This window comes from Merops nubicus, unplaced genomic scaffold, assembly GCF_000691845.1.
Source record: "Merops nubicus isolate BGI_N331 unplaced genomic scaffold, ASM69184v1 scaffold36373, whole genome shotgun sequence".
In the NCBI taxonomy this organism is placed as follows: Eukaryota; Metazoa; Chordata; class Aves; order Coraciiformes; family Meropidae; genus Merops; species Merops nubicus.
Window position 1 is genome coordinate 1 of NW_008597499.1, and position 14,797 is coordinate 14,797.

Consider the following 14,797-nt stretch of genomic DNA (forward strand, 5'->3'; position numbering starts at 1 on the left):
AGGTGGAAGCCGCCTTCTTAAATGTATTTCTTATTAAATAATTTATGGCCTGCTTCAGCAACAAATCTGCTTGGCTTCCATGCTGTGCCAAGCTGCAGATGCCCGGAAAATCATAATCTACAGATTGTGGAGTGTGAAATTTGGACGGCTTTTGTATGTAGCTGCATCAAGTATTTGTGTATTGTTGGTTTGTTTTTTTTTTTCTCTAACAAAATAAGGGTGGTAAGCAAATATTCAAGCAAATATCAAATGTTTGGAATCTGTTCCCATTTGAAAGCATCTGTTCTGTTTTTAAAACATTTGGTTTCTTTAAATATTTTTTAAGCGTTATTTTTGCACACCAAAGGCAAAGTAGTCTTGGAGTGGGAGGTGGGGAAAAGGCATATAAATAGATGAGAGAAGTTTGATAAGTCATGTTTCTGAACCCAAGGGTGCTAAGACCTCTCAAAACTGACTTCCGTCACATTAACAAGTTACCATTTTTCCCCTTTATGTGCAAAGATGGATGCTGCATGAGCACACAGTGAGCGAGCTTACGCACTCTGCATGCACAAATCAAAGTTAGAAGGCTTCAGAAGAGTGCCGTGTCATGCCAGCTTCTCAAGTCCTGCCATAAATTTTGGTCAAACTACATCTTGCAAAACTAGTGGGCTTCTGCGTCACCCTTCATGTATTTTTTTTTTTTTTTCTATGAAGAGAGAAGACAGAAGCTTGCACTCCACACAAGTCCACCGTTGGCAAGATAGTGTTTCCGGCTCCTTCACATTTTGGTAGCCCCTCTCTGAGCTTGTTCAACACAGTGACTCTTCTTTGTTTTCTTACTCTTCTATTTAATTGTGAATTCATGTCTCTAACTTGGATAAAAGTGAATGGCTTCATCTCCCTTTTGAAAGGGATAAAATAAAAGAAAAATGCATCGTAGCATAAGTCAGTAGCACTTGGGACAGTTGAGGTGTTGCAGCTAAATTTCAGAAAGGAGGTGGATGAGAGCTAACTCACCTCTCTTGGTGCTGCAATGCTGCTCACACTGACAGAATAAGTTGCACTGTAAGAAGCTGTGTTTCTGTTAGGAGCACATGGTTCTTCCACCACTTTCCTCTAGATGGTATTGGGGAATACAGGCTGGAATATATGGGAACTCATGGGGAGCTGTCTGACGCTATCTAGGTTGCAGAAAATGGATGCTGCTTCCCATCAAATCCTTTCAGTGTTTTCTTATAAGTCAGTTTCACTTGGGTATTTTCTCCCTGTCAGTAAGAGCTCTTCTGGAGGCAGCCAGATTTAGATTTTGCTGAGTTTAGGGAGTTAGAATTTTGAGTCTAAGTGCAGTCCTGCAGTACTTAAACAGCCAAAATCCTGTTTGCCACCAAATGATTTGTTGAGCCTTCAGTGAACGCTTGGGTCCTCTTATCTTGCTTCGACTACAGTGATGCAGGGCAACAGTGTCATTCACATTTCAGTTTGGTGCCCTGAAGATTCACTTGATACGCTTAGTGTGGATTAGGTAGGAGGTCTTTGAGTCATCCTGTATCTCTTTCCTCTAGTCTGTGTATCACTAATCCTTGCTTTACTGGCTGCTGAGCCACTTGACACCACCTGGCGCATAGGTCATATACACTTAGTGTTAAGAATGTTCACCAACAAGTTAGAAGAATACTCAGAAGCTAGTGCAGAAGAGAGCCGTAGGTATAGAAATACCACAAAATACATACTAGTCTTGTCTGATAGTACTTAACCACTGTTGTTATATAAAACTCCCTTATAGGGGCAGGGTGGTACCTATTGTTGTAAAGTCCAGTCCTCTGTCATAAGCAACTACCTACCTAGTCCTTTTAAAAGCTGATCAAACTCCACCTAAAGCAGTTTCCCACCTCTGCTGCTGCTGCTCTTGCGAGTCTGACCTGCCACTTCATTTCTCTAGTGGTTTTCACACATCTGATTTCCTAGCATGTGCCAGTATTGTTCATCAGCTTAATGAGAACCCACCTCTTCCTAAATTTCTTTGCTCTAACCCATTTTCAGAGGCCAGTTGTTTTGCTGGATTGGATAATCCAAGATCGTTCTTTTGTTTCATGCAGTAGGTTCTTTATCATTGGCTTCTCGTAATGTGTTTTCTGCCCAGGGAGCTATGTCAGCTGGGCTGCATCACCTGACTGTCTTCACTGGCTTTTTGCTTTTCTATGTTTTTTTTTTTGTGATTTTAATTCAGGTGCACTCTCAGTATATTTTATGTCTTGAGTACATTTAATTCCAAAATCTTAAAACAAAAACAAAAAAAACCAAAACAAACAAACAAAAAAACACACAAAAAAAAAAACCTCCAAAAAAACCACCACCAAACCTTTTCCCCTTGCGTAGTGGAGCTCGATACAGAGGAAGCTCCATACAAAGGAATGTAAGGAACTGCATGTCCATTGTCATTCCTGTCTCTGTGTAGAGCTTCCCTCCCCCATCTGTTTCCCACCTTCCCTTCAAAAATGCAGAACAACTCCTGGGCTCAGCTGATGTGCCAAGAGTGCAAGTAGCAGAGAAAAGAGCTTCAGGGAAGAGACTCCTGATATGTGTTGTCAAGTCAGTGAGAGACCACAGATGGACATGAAGGGTTCTCTGCCAAGCCAGGAGGAGGAGGGGCTGTATGGGATGATCTGTCTGAAAACTGAAATTACATTATAATAATAATAATAGCTCAGAAATCACAGGCTTACAGGAGCTGCCAGTATGGATATGAGGGGACCATGTAACTGTATCTGTTATTTACTGCTAGCAAGTAATTGTCTTGAAACAGATGTGCTAGACTTGAGGGACGAATTTTTTTTTTTTTTTTTTTCATTTTCTCTTAGGGAGGGAATAATTTTAACTTTAAAGTTAATTGATTGCTAGGTTTTATTATTATTTTCCTTTGCTGACATTGTTGAGTTTTGGTCAAAGCTATGGCTGACTGTGGCAGAGAAACTCAGAGAGTCCTCCTTTTCTTGCTAGTTGAGACTTAAAGTCCTGTAATCAGCATCAGTAAGCAACAAAGACCCACATTTTAAGAATTTTCAGAGTAGTTGAAATCCATTGGAGCCTGGCAAGATGCACGGGGGCAGAAAAGCCCTCACAGTGATCTATTACATGTAAAGCAATGTTTGATCCCTGAGCAGGTACAGCAAGGCAGGAGAAGTATTCCTTTGTAGTAAACTCAAAGGGACATATCCAGAATCCAGATTCTGTGACTGACATGCATTGAAATGAAATATGTTGGTATATAAATTGGCTAAAAACCTTCTTGATATCCCACACAGAAACTAGGCTAATGGCTGACTGCGTACAGGTTTGTAGGCAGCATCTCCTGGTTTGGGCAGAGTAGCCTGGTAGCTGGGGGGAGTGAGTGCACACAAGCTCTGCAGGGAAACCTGAGAACCAGATAGCATAAATCCTGCTGGGTATCATCAGAATCATTACATTTGTGGTGCTGCTTTTTGAGTGGGGGATGCCTACATGCAGCCATGGTAAAAGTAGCAGATACTTGCTCTGTAATAACTGGTATTGCTACAAAGAAACTAAATGCAGTGGAAGTATCTAAACAACGACATACTGCTTTCTATAGAGCTACAGTTTTCAGAGAAGACACTTTGACTGGCCTGCTTGGATGCAAGTGTCATTGCCAGTTGTCACTTTTTATGAGGTGGTGCTGGGAATGAAACTCTGTTTCAGGAGTGCTGCTCTGCCTCCCTTTGCTTTCTGCCTCCCTTTGCTTTCTGCCTCCCTTTGCTTTCTGCCTCCCTTTGCTTTCTGCCTCCCTTTGCTTTCTGCCTCCCTTTGTAGAGACTTATTTACCTGGATGTACCTGATCCTAATAGCAGGCAACATGATGCATGACATTATTGTTTTTCTGCTCTCCTGCTGATGCCCACACAGAACTGGGTACAGTCACCAGTTCAGAGGGAGGCTGGTTTTGTGTATTGCTGGTAGAACTCGCAGGAAAGCAGGGCATTGCTTTCAGGTGCTGACTCTGCAACTGCAGGAAATAAGAATGAGAATGGCTTAATTATATGTTTTGGGCCTTGGCACATTAACATGTCTGAAATACCACAGGACTCTTGAACAAAAGACGATATGGCATTCATATATTTGGGCAGCCTTAAGCACTTGCTGTGTAGATAAAAATTCCAAAGCAGTTATGAGTTTTCTCCTCTGCTTTCACATGTTTGTGATTTTCCAGAAGGTTCACCTTTTGCAGCAAAATCAACAACTCTTGTTCTCTGCCTAAAGGAGATATTTTTTTAAAATATCTCAGGTGTTGAAAGCACGTGAATAGATGTTGAAACAAAATTCCTCTTGCTGGTTTTGAGAACTGAAGACAGATAACAGTGCCCTTTTTATTAGAATCAGTAAACTTAAAATAATTACTTTTTGTTGCTTTATTCCCCTGTGTCATCAGGTTGTGTACTGCATCGCAGGAAGATCTACGTTTGCAGAGGCAGCTGAAATCTCTATTAATGTAGGACTGTTAATGAATATAAGGATGTCTATAATTAAGCAGCTCTCGTAGTTCAGTAGTGGTACAGTGGTAAGAGGGCTAGGTCCTCACTGTATGTTTATGTTACGCCTGTAAAAGCGAAGCTGGTTCCCTGGGAAGGTATGTTGTATAAAACTCAGTTCTGTTAAGCAATATTAAATTGAAATTGTGTAAGCAGAATCTTTCTCTGGATACTAAAAATCTCTAGCCTGATGCTTTTCAGATATTCCTGCAGGACTTCAGGCCTTACCACACTCAAGCTATACTTCTGACTAGAACAATGTCTCTGCTTTTATTATGTCCTAAAATAACTGAATTGAAACATATGCTTCAAACTAAGTTGTGGAGTAAATCTACTGTGCTCTGGATAATGCCACTCCTTGTTATGTCTCTGTGTGGCTTGTCTTTGAACTCAGTAGAGAACAAGGCAAAAGCTATGGTATTAATAGCTCTGTTTATACATTTTTAATACATTCAATTCGTTGTGGATAGCTTCATTAATGTTAAATGTGGTTCTAAATATGGATGGGTATAAGTGTTTTCTTTTGAAACCCTTTGATGGAGTCTAGCATGCAGGCTGGCTTCTTGTATTAACTTCTGATTCCATTCACGCTTTCTTTCTCTTTGTTGCAGGAGCTATTGTGACAATCTTGGCTATCACCCATTAAGTGCTGCTGATTTTGGAAAGATCATGAAAAATGTCTTTCCAAATATGAAGGCCCGTCGTCTAGGCACAAGAGGCAAATCAAAATATCCTTTGTTAGAATGCTTCTCACTAATTTCTGCATTTGCCTGGAGGAATCTGTTGTTATGGCTGAACTAACAGCTAAATGTAGAAGTAATGTTAAATTAAAAAATGCAGACACTTTCCCAACATTCTTTAAAAATTATTAACTGTGTTAGTGTTAGGTTGCAAGATATAACCCTGGAAAAAAAGCACTTAAATTTAGGTTCTGACGCTTAGTTGTTACAGCAGTGAGGAATCAAAGAAGTTTTATCACTTAGTGCAAAGGGAGATACTGGAATAAAGGAACTCGCCTTCTATATGTACAGTAACTACTCTTTTATTGGTAGTACAACTCAGAATTATCTGAACATTTCTTGCTTTTCTATTATGCACACCAGTAACTTAAAAGTTAGTTGTAAAGCCAAAGATCCTTCTAAAGCCATGCTACAGAGATTTCATAAAACTGCCTCTCTTCAACCATTAGTACTGCTTGAAAGAGAAGAGGGAACTGGGAAGGCAACACAAAAGCTGACTTCAGACTTGGAAAGCATGATCTGAGCCTTGTCCTGCAGTTGGACGGGGTGACTGCTACCTTCACTGTAAGGTGCAGCTCTCCTGAGATAAGAAAGACAATTCAGAGCAAGACCTTTTAGGATGGTGAGCACTGTCTCTCTCTTGACTGCAGTCTTCTTCCCTGTGCCCAAAGCTGGAAGCCACCTTTGTCCCTGTGGGACAGAAATAGTCTATCTATCTCAGAGGGCACACAAAAACACTGCCTCATTTAATTGTCACTTAATACAAAACTTAAGGTACTTTAAAAACTGATGTTGTTGTATTGTAACTAGGCATAATTGTTATAGGCAGAACTATACACAGGTCTTGGGACAGATTAGTATATCCATTAATAGGCAGCCGCTGTGAAGAATTTGGGGCAAATCCTGTGGAAAAGAGTCTGCTCTTACCACTGGTGGTTGTGCTGCTTCAGTGTAGGGCAAGAAGCTCTGCTAGGAAAGAAATGCAATAATCAAGTCTAAAGGCTGTGAGGATGTGAATTTTTCTCAGGCTTTTATGAGACAGCTGCAGTTTGTCTAATCTTTAGTACACTGAGATGTTCCATTAAAAAACTAAAACTCTTAGTGGTTTTCAAAGTAAGTAGTTTTTTCATCAGTAAGAATTTTATATTTTCCAAGTTGAGAGTTACACATTTCCTTGAGAACCCTTAGAAACCATCGTGAAGTAACATCATACCTGCTGCTTGCAGTAAGCAGGGGAAGCAGCATTAGAAGACCAAAAGGCATCGGGTTGCTTGTGGGCTCCAATTAAAACCCCTCAAAAGAACTAGCAGTGATGATATGGATGCACTGTTATACTGGCCTTTGCCAAGGTCTCGCTTGAAAAGTGCACTTACAGAGAGAATTAATCCTGGTGGGCAGCCCAGAATTATTTGTCTTCCATAGAGGGAAAAAAAAATGTCACGTGTATTAGAAAATGGAGAAGTTTTGTGTCCATTAGATTGTTATAAAATACAATGTTGGTTTTTCTAGCGGTGGAATCCCAGCCATAGTGTAGTGATGACAGAGCTAGAGAAGTTTAAGAAAGAAATCATACCATGTAATTGTAGCTTGACCCAGGGGATCTCTTTCAGTTCTGTTTCCTAAGTTTCTCAATCAGAATAATTAGAATGTGACTGTAGACTTCTCTTAATACCTAGCCGCCTTACATTTATTTTACTGTAATGGCACTCCATCCAGGTTAATGCAAGCAAATGCAAACTCCATGGTTTAGGAAAGAGAAATACAGACATATTCACAAAATGTGAAAACTAAGTGATCCTGAAACAGATTTGCATGTCATGGAGAAGAAACACTATGTGAACTCCCAGAGTAATGCTGTGGAGAGGAAGAAAGGCTGATTTGATTTTTAGACCTATAAACAAGTGAGTAAGAGTAAAAGAGGAGAGCATACTTCTGTGTACTGATTTGATGAAATCGGTGTAAGAATATTTGGTATTTGTGTCCACATTTTTACAGAAGAATTATTATTGTGGCTGGGGAAAGGGCCACAAAAATTGTGTTATATCTTAGGAAGAAAGGTCCTCATCATATTATCTTGCCATGGGGAACTACTTCTGTTCATGGAAATCACTTAGGAGAAGGAAATGTCAGAAAATTTAGCAAAAGGATGCAAAAAAAAAAATCATAATACAGTAAAGCAATAAATTTGGGAACACATTTTTTAGTAGTGTTTAACTTTTGGAAATGCATTCTCCATCTTGTTTTAGGCTAGTTTAGGAAAAGAGTTTAGTCCAAATTAATTTTCTTCATTTAAATATTAAATAGCTAATTGAAACTACTTGGTGTGGTTTAGTGCTTCTTCTATGTCATCAGGTGAAATTCATCATGCCCAGCATCACTTGCTCCTCTGCAGAGCTGGAGAAGCCCAGTGACCTGCCCAAGAACACAGCCATTTATAGGCTCTTGGTTCTGGCTGGCTGTGAGGCCATGTTAATGACAGTGATTCTTGGATCTGTTGTTGGCTTTGCTTATAAAGCTTGTGAGGGCTATCGGAGGAGCGATTGCCCTTTCCTCCAATTACCCACCTAACAAGCAGAGACGATTTGGACCTTAATTGTTGTCACATATTGCTACAGTGGACTGAGGAAGAAGGCTTTTGTGCATATGCCAACGCTGCCCAACCTTGACTTTCATAAAACTGGAGATGGGGTATGATATATACTTGCTTATTTACATCTATTTCTGCAAGTTAGCATTTATTATGTTGCTTTTCTGTCTGAAGTTTTCAAAAATATAGTGAAGAACTATGTAGTTTTTAAGGTTTTTCTTAAATTCAGAGTAATTGTTTGATGTTTTTCTGTAAAGTTAAAAAAAATTGCCATGCTATCAGAAAAACTAATTTAGGAAGTGAAGTGACTTTAACAGTGTTGCCACCCACAAGCTATATATTTTTAACTCTGATTCTGTGTTGGCTTCACTGGTTTTCATTTTATTTTATTTTCATTTTTAAAAAGTCAGCGCTAGGGAAGAGGAGACCCAAAGAAAGAAGCAGTTCCTGGGTAACAGTGGTTGCTGAGCTGACAAGACTCCAAATGCAGGAAGCAACCAGTAGATTAAGACATTTCATTTTGAATGACACAGCTGTTGTGATCTTACTCTGCCCGACTTCCTGAAAAGTTGTGAACATAGTCAACTTTTTGTTTGTTTCTGATCATCATTTGCTCTCTGTTTTTGTTTTCATGCCTAAATGACCGTGGATAATTCAAGTAACCTTTCCTCCTTTGTTTGTTTGTTTTAGCTGGACGGGGCGGAGCCGTCTGGGCAGCTGCAAAGTGCCGACGAGGAAGTGGTCTCTGCGGCCTGCCGCCTCGTTTGTGAATGGGCCCAGAAAGTGCTGAGCCAGCCTTTCGATACTGTCCTGGAACTGGCTCGTTTCCTTGTAAAAAGTCACTATATCGGTACCAAGTCAATGGCAGCTTTAACAGTAATGGCGGGGGCACCAGCAGGTAGATAACAACACTGGAGTAATGAAATTGGGGATCTGTTTTTAAAGAGTAATAAAGTCTTGGTTAAAAGAAGCACGTCTCTTCAGGGCAAACTTCAGAGACTGACTTGGAGCGCTGAGTATGCGTTTACGTGACCTCAGCCCATAGTGCTGCAAATTACTTCTCTTGTTTGTAGTCTGGGTAACGAGATCTGAAAATACGTGGTGGTCTCAGGTTAAGCTTGTGATTCTCCTATTCTCCTGAGGAGGACCCTGGCCTTTTAAAGCACTTCAGGGCATGTGAATAATTGTGCTAAATTTATGTACTTTGCTAGATGAGGAGTTTGGTGCCAGTAGGGTGCGGGTTTGTAAACAAACTGCTGGTGTAGCCGTGTTTCTGTCTGAGAACTTGCCCTAATTTGGAAACAACTGTCTGTCTTAATTTTCTCTCAAGAGCAGATGTTCTTACAGGCGTTTCTGATACGTCAGATGCAGATTTTCCTGAGATGTTTGATCAGTGTCAGGTAGTACAAGTACATCAGCTGCTGTTCTTATTGATCTTGTTAGAAATAAGGGCTTCAGAGGCATTGAGAGGGATGGGAGAGCCCTCTCCGAGGGCAGTTGTATGACTGAGATTCCAGCATTTGATATAAATCTTTGTTAAGGACAGAGGTAAAGAGAAGAGTTGCTTTGTGTTTTGCTACATCAGATGAATTTCTGTTCTATTCAGTGTCTGGGAAAGCTTACATTGGATGTGGTTGTTTGTACATCTGCTTTTGTGTTCTTCATTTCTTCATGCTCAAAATCAGTCACAATCCTTTGAAGTGGTTTGTGTTTTGGTGTTGTTTTTTGTTTGTTTTTTGTTTTTTTTTTTTTTTTTTTTTTTTTTTTTTTTTTTTTTTTTGTTTTTTTTTTTTTTTGTTTTTGTTTTTTTTTGGTTTTTTTTGGGTTTTTTTGGGTTTTTTTTTTTTTGTGGCTGTGAATGAAATAAATTACAAAACTGAAGGATGAGGAGGGAAGTGCAGGTGCACAACATGCCCCCAGACTTCCCTCTGGGAAGTTCTGCCTGTGCCTCTCTGGCAAAATGTGTTTGGATCAAGGCATTCTCTTGACTCGAGACAGGCAATTTAGAACGGAAACTGGTGGTCAGGGCTGAAGGTTGGGGTGATCTGCAACATGTTCTTTCTCCTTCCAATTCTCTTTTTTATTGCAGCTTGGAACTGAAGATTCCAAGTGGTGGGTTTTGCTGCCTGTATGCTTCTTTATTACCTCTCATTGCTTGGTTTCATTGGTTCTGCGTGCTATGCTGCTGGAAGGAATGCTAGGTATAGATACAGCTCTTGGACTTGTGTAGCTTCACCCCCTTACTTCATTCAAGAGAAGATGGTTGCCTTCAAGGGAAAGGACAGTTATTTCTAGTGCATGCCTCTGTGGCTTGCATAGTCATTTCAGGATTTTTTTTTTTTTTTCTGGAAAGGCAAATAAAATATTCCTATTACTCTTTGTTGTGAGGAACTACAGTGTCTCTGCATAAATGGAGGAAAAAGCAAACTTTTACCCCCAAAGAAAAATGTGTTGATTTTTTTTCTCTCATAAGTGTTACTTGACTCCAGTATTCAGCCCACATAGGTGAATTGTTTTCCAGTAATTGCAATGTATGTGGGCATTTTAGTGCTCTGTGAAAAAGGGATTTTGAAAGTGGAGACATGTTTTGGTGTTCAAGCTCTTACATTACATACAGACTGCTGCTGACAGGATGGGCTCCCAGACCACAGTTCCTAAGCATGTACTGAGTATCTAAAACCAAATGTATGCCCTAAAATTGTCAATTAATTTATAATTAAGAGTTAATTAAAAAATTGTGAAACCTGCACAGTGTAAATGAAGCGATGTTAAAACATTTTCAGAGGGGCAGTTTAACAGGGTTAGTTGGTCACTGAGAGAGCACACTAATCCTCTTGACTGTTAATAAACAAAAGATCATAAATGTGATGTGATTTGATAAGGGAAACTGGTACCAGATGCATAGATGAGACTAGCTCCCTGGAAGCACCACTTTCTTGCTTGTGGTCAGCAAAGGCATTGTCTCTAGAAAAAAAATGTTCTCCCATTTGAGTTTTCTTTTTTTTTTTTTTTCACCTTTTCCTTCTTTTTTTTTTTTCTGCTAGACACTTCTCTTCTTGCCTGTTTTTCACCATTATCCCTGACCACATGCAGGTTGTGATGCATTCTGATCTCAGATGCATTGTGGCTAATGCCTTGGCCGTTAGATACTATCTGCTCACAGCTGCTCCTCTGTGATGCAGACCCACAGTTTTATGGAAAGATTTTTCATCTTTAAAGCTGCCTCAGACATTGGAAACAAAACAAAAACACAGTAGATGATTAATTTTAAAGGTTTGTCTAAAACATATCCACTGCCCTCTACTGTCAATTAAATGAAATGCATTGTTTTTCTGATTTTGCTGACACACAAGTTGCAGGTTGGGATTACTAGAAACAAGATTCTGGTACATGGTATTTTAGCAGCTAATGCCTAGCTTTGTCTAACAGGTAGGGCTTTTGCCACAAATTTGGAAATAATCTGAACCATGGAATAGTTTTGAGCATGAAGTGCTCCTCATGGAGGAGGTGTTCCCAGAATGGTTGTGGATATGCCTGTCCTGTATTCTCTGTGGCTAGATACAGAAGTGGGACTACGGCAGAAAGGTTATAATTCATTCTTCTTCTGTGTTCAGGAATAAAAGGGATCCCCCAGCCTTCAGCTTTTATACCTACTGCTGAAAGTAATTCCTTTCAACCACAAGTGAAAACTCTGCCATCTCCTGTTGATGCCAAGCAGCAGCTGCAGCGTAAGATCCAGAAGAAGCAGCAAGAGCAGAAACTGCAGTCTCCTTTGCCAGGAGAGTCTCCAGCAAAGAAAACGGAAGGCACCGCAACCAACGGTGTGACCAGTATATCTAATGGAAGTCCTGCAATTCTGTCCCCGCCGCCCATCGGCATTGTTGTGGCAGCTGTCCCCAGCCCGATACCGGTAATGTTCTCCAGAGGAAACACCTTGTGAAAGGACTGTAAATTGCCAGTAACTAAGCAGTGGTGTTAGTGGCATAGAAAAATGGTTTCTGTTCAAAGGCTTGGGTCCCTTGATGCCTTTCTGTCTCAGTGCCTGTGTTATACCACATGAGTCGCAGGATCGATCCAGAGGCAGCAGAATTCTGATCACATAGCATAGGCTAAGTTTGTCTTTGAAGTTGTTGACAGTGGGATTTCAGCTAGCAGTAATTAAGGTTGTATGTGGGAATAATTGCCCTCGAGATGAAGTTTAACCAGACAAGAGAGCTGGCACCAGTTACATGGGTCACTGTGTCCCTAATATGGAATCTAAATTGCCTCTTATTGGCCCAGCACACATAGCAACACCAACAATTCTATTTTGGCATGAATGTCTGTAGTATGGAATATCTTTGTCTTTCAGTTGTACAAAAGTGGGCCAAGGGGGGAAGGTTATTTGTTTCTAAGGTGTTAGCTGTGTTGTCGATTTCAATAGGTATGGCAATTTTTCTGCCTGATAGTGCATTTAACTCGCTTTTGAAACCTTAACAGTGAGCAGTGTTTTGAACACGTCCTTTCCTCTTTAACCTTCATATGTCTCTCTTTTTGTTCTATGTGGTAAAAGATTGTTTGACCCTTTCATTTGCAGAAGAACAGACTAGTATATAGACCAGTGCCTCATGCCTTAAAAATTGAGGCCATGTATCTCTACCAATCCGTAGGCAGACAAATAAAAATTGTCTTGGATATAGTTGAAGAGCATGTTTTGTTTCAAACCAACTTTGAATAGCTTTGGTGTATTGAGCTGTGGTGTTCTTTGGCTTTGAGATGCTTGGGGATGAGGTGGTCTGTGGGCTTCGGGGACTTCCTTACTTCATCGTCACACCTGTTCTGTTTTTGCTACAGGTGCCAAGGACCAGGCAGTTGGTGACGTCTCCAAGTCCTATGGGATCGTCCGATAGCAAGGTCCTACCGCTCAATGTTCAGGTGGTCACTCAGCACATGCAATCAGTCAAGCAGTCACCAAAGACACCCCAGAACGTTCCCGCCAGCCCAGTTGGTGACCGCTCTGCCCGGCATCGCTACCCGCAGATCTTACCGAAGCCAGCAAACACCAGTGCTCTCACCATCCGCTCTCCCACGACGGTGCTCTTTACCAGTAGCCCGATCAAGACTGTTGTGCCAGCTCCTCATGTGAATTCCTTAAACGTGGTAAAAATGACAGCAATATCTCTTGCCCCAAGCAGCAGTAGTGTGCCCGTCAAACAGACGCCTTCCGTTAGCAGTAGTGCGGGAGCAGTGGAAGAAGGGAGGACTGGTCCACAGATCAAAAATGGATCTGTTGTTTCACTTCAGTCTCCAGGATCCAAGCCTAGCGCTGTTGTAGCTACGCCTGCAGTCAAGATCAAAATGGAACCAGAGGCATTGCTGGATGAGAACTCAGTACAGGGTCAAGAGAGCTGTGATGTGTCTAAATCCATAAAGGCAACCCCTGACCTGCTTTCTGCTCAACTAATTAATTTTGAGGTTGCAACCTTGAAGGTTTCAGCTGATGATGTTGTGGAGGCAAAACCAGTTAAAGGCTGTGATCAGGGAGCTGAAGAAGCAGGGACCAAATATAAAACACCATCTAATGAGATCACACCAGTTTCTTCAGCAGGCAATAATCAAAGCACTGTAAAGCTCTCACTTGCCAGTCAAAACTTGTCCAGCACCAGCATCGGTTCACCTCCTACTGGTGAGTCTACAATTAAGGACAAAACGTGCACTAAGAGTCCAAGAAAGCGACAGCCTTCTACGCTTCAGGATTCCCAGTTACCACCTATAAAGAAACCACTGGTGGAGCAGCTTTCAGCTGGTAATGCTGTGGAGAGTCAAAACGCAAACAGCACTAGGAAGTCTCCGAAGGTTGGATCATTAGCTGACGGTGACAATACAGCGACACTTGCTCCAGTTCCCAGCAAGGTACCTGTGAACATACCGGGACCTTCTGCAGCTGCAGTAAACTTAGAAACGGACCTTTCTTTGAGCACCAGTTTAAATACTGGTGACTCTGCTTTAGGACAGCAGCTCACATCAGCATCATCTCCAGATATAAAAGTAAAATTGGAAGGAAACATGTTTATCATAGAAAATGATTCGAAATCTGATGGCAGCTTTAACCCAAATACCTGGCAGCATATCACCAAAACCTCCGACTTTGCACCTGTGAATTGTGAGCAGCAGCAAGATATCAGTGTTATGACTATTGCAGGGCACTCTGGCTCTGGTGACCTGCCAGAGTCAGAGTGGGAGCCAGTGCACTGCGAAGGGATACAGCAGGACGCGTACAGCCAGCAGTTGCAGAGCCAGATCCAGGACTCCTCCTTGGGTCAAATACAAGCACAGTCTTCAAATCAGTTACCTCTGCAGTCTGAGCTGAAGGAGTTTGAACATACAGTCCCTCAGTCAAACGAAAACTTCTTTTCATTTGATGATGACCTGACCCAGGACAGCATTGTAGAGGAGCTGGTGCTCATGGAGGAGCAAATGTCCTTGAATAATTCTCATCCGTACGGTGGTTGTCTGGGAATGGCACTTCAGAGTCAGACTGCAGCTCAAGGAGCTCCTGTGTCATCTCATCCAAGCAATGTGCACTTCTACCATTCGATCCATAACAACAGCACTCCGATCCACACTCCCACCCCCACCCCTACCCCGACTCCCACCCCTACCCCGACTCCCACGCCCACCTCTGAAATGATCACCGGATCTCAGAACGTGTCCCGGGAGAGCCCTTGCTCGAGGCTGGCTCAACCAGCCGGCACACACCCATCGGCACACCGCATTCCAACTGCAGCAGCAGCGTCCCTCCAAGCCCCGTGGAATTCCGAAACCCGTTTGCGTTCACTCCCATCAGCTCCAGCATGGCTTACCACGATGCCAGCATTATCTCGAGCAGCCCCGTGAAGCCGATGCAGCGGCCGATGGCTACCCACCCTGACAAAACCAAGCTCGAGTGGATGAATAACGGCTAAAGA

General features: G+C 41.7%; 1 protein-coding gene across 1 annotated transcript in view; it reads left to right on the top strand.

Moving 5' to 3' along the window:
• Positions 1 to 4,204: 4,204 nt before the first annotated feature.
• LOC103769522 (DNA-binding protein RFX7-like) overlaps positions 4,205 to 14,797 on the top strand; it is a gene marked incomplete at its 5' end in the record, with an annotated part of 12,242 nt that continues 1,649 nt past the window's right edge. Inside the window, 7 exon segments of the mRNA XM_008936724.1 lie at positions 4,205 to 4,279; positions 5,138 to 5,251; positions 7,867 to 7,951; positions 8,541 to 8,748; positions 11,465 to 11,760; positions 12,684 to 14,571; positions 14,574 to 14,793. Of these exon segments, the coding sequence (XP_008934972.1) occupies positions 4,205 to 4,279; positions 5,138 to 5,251; positions 7,867 to 7,951; positions 8,541 to 8,748; positions 11,465 to 11,760; positions 12,684 to 14,571; positions 14,574 to 14,793 (2,886 nt within the window).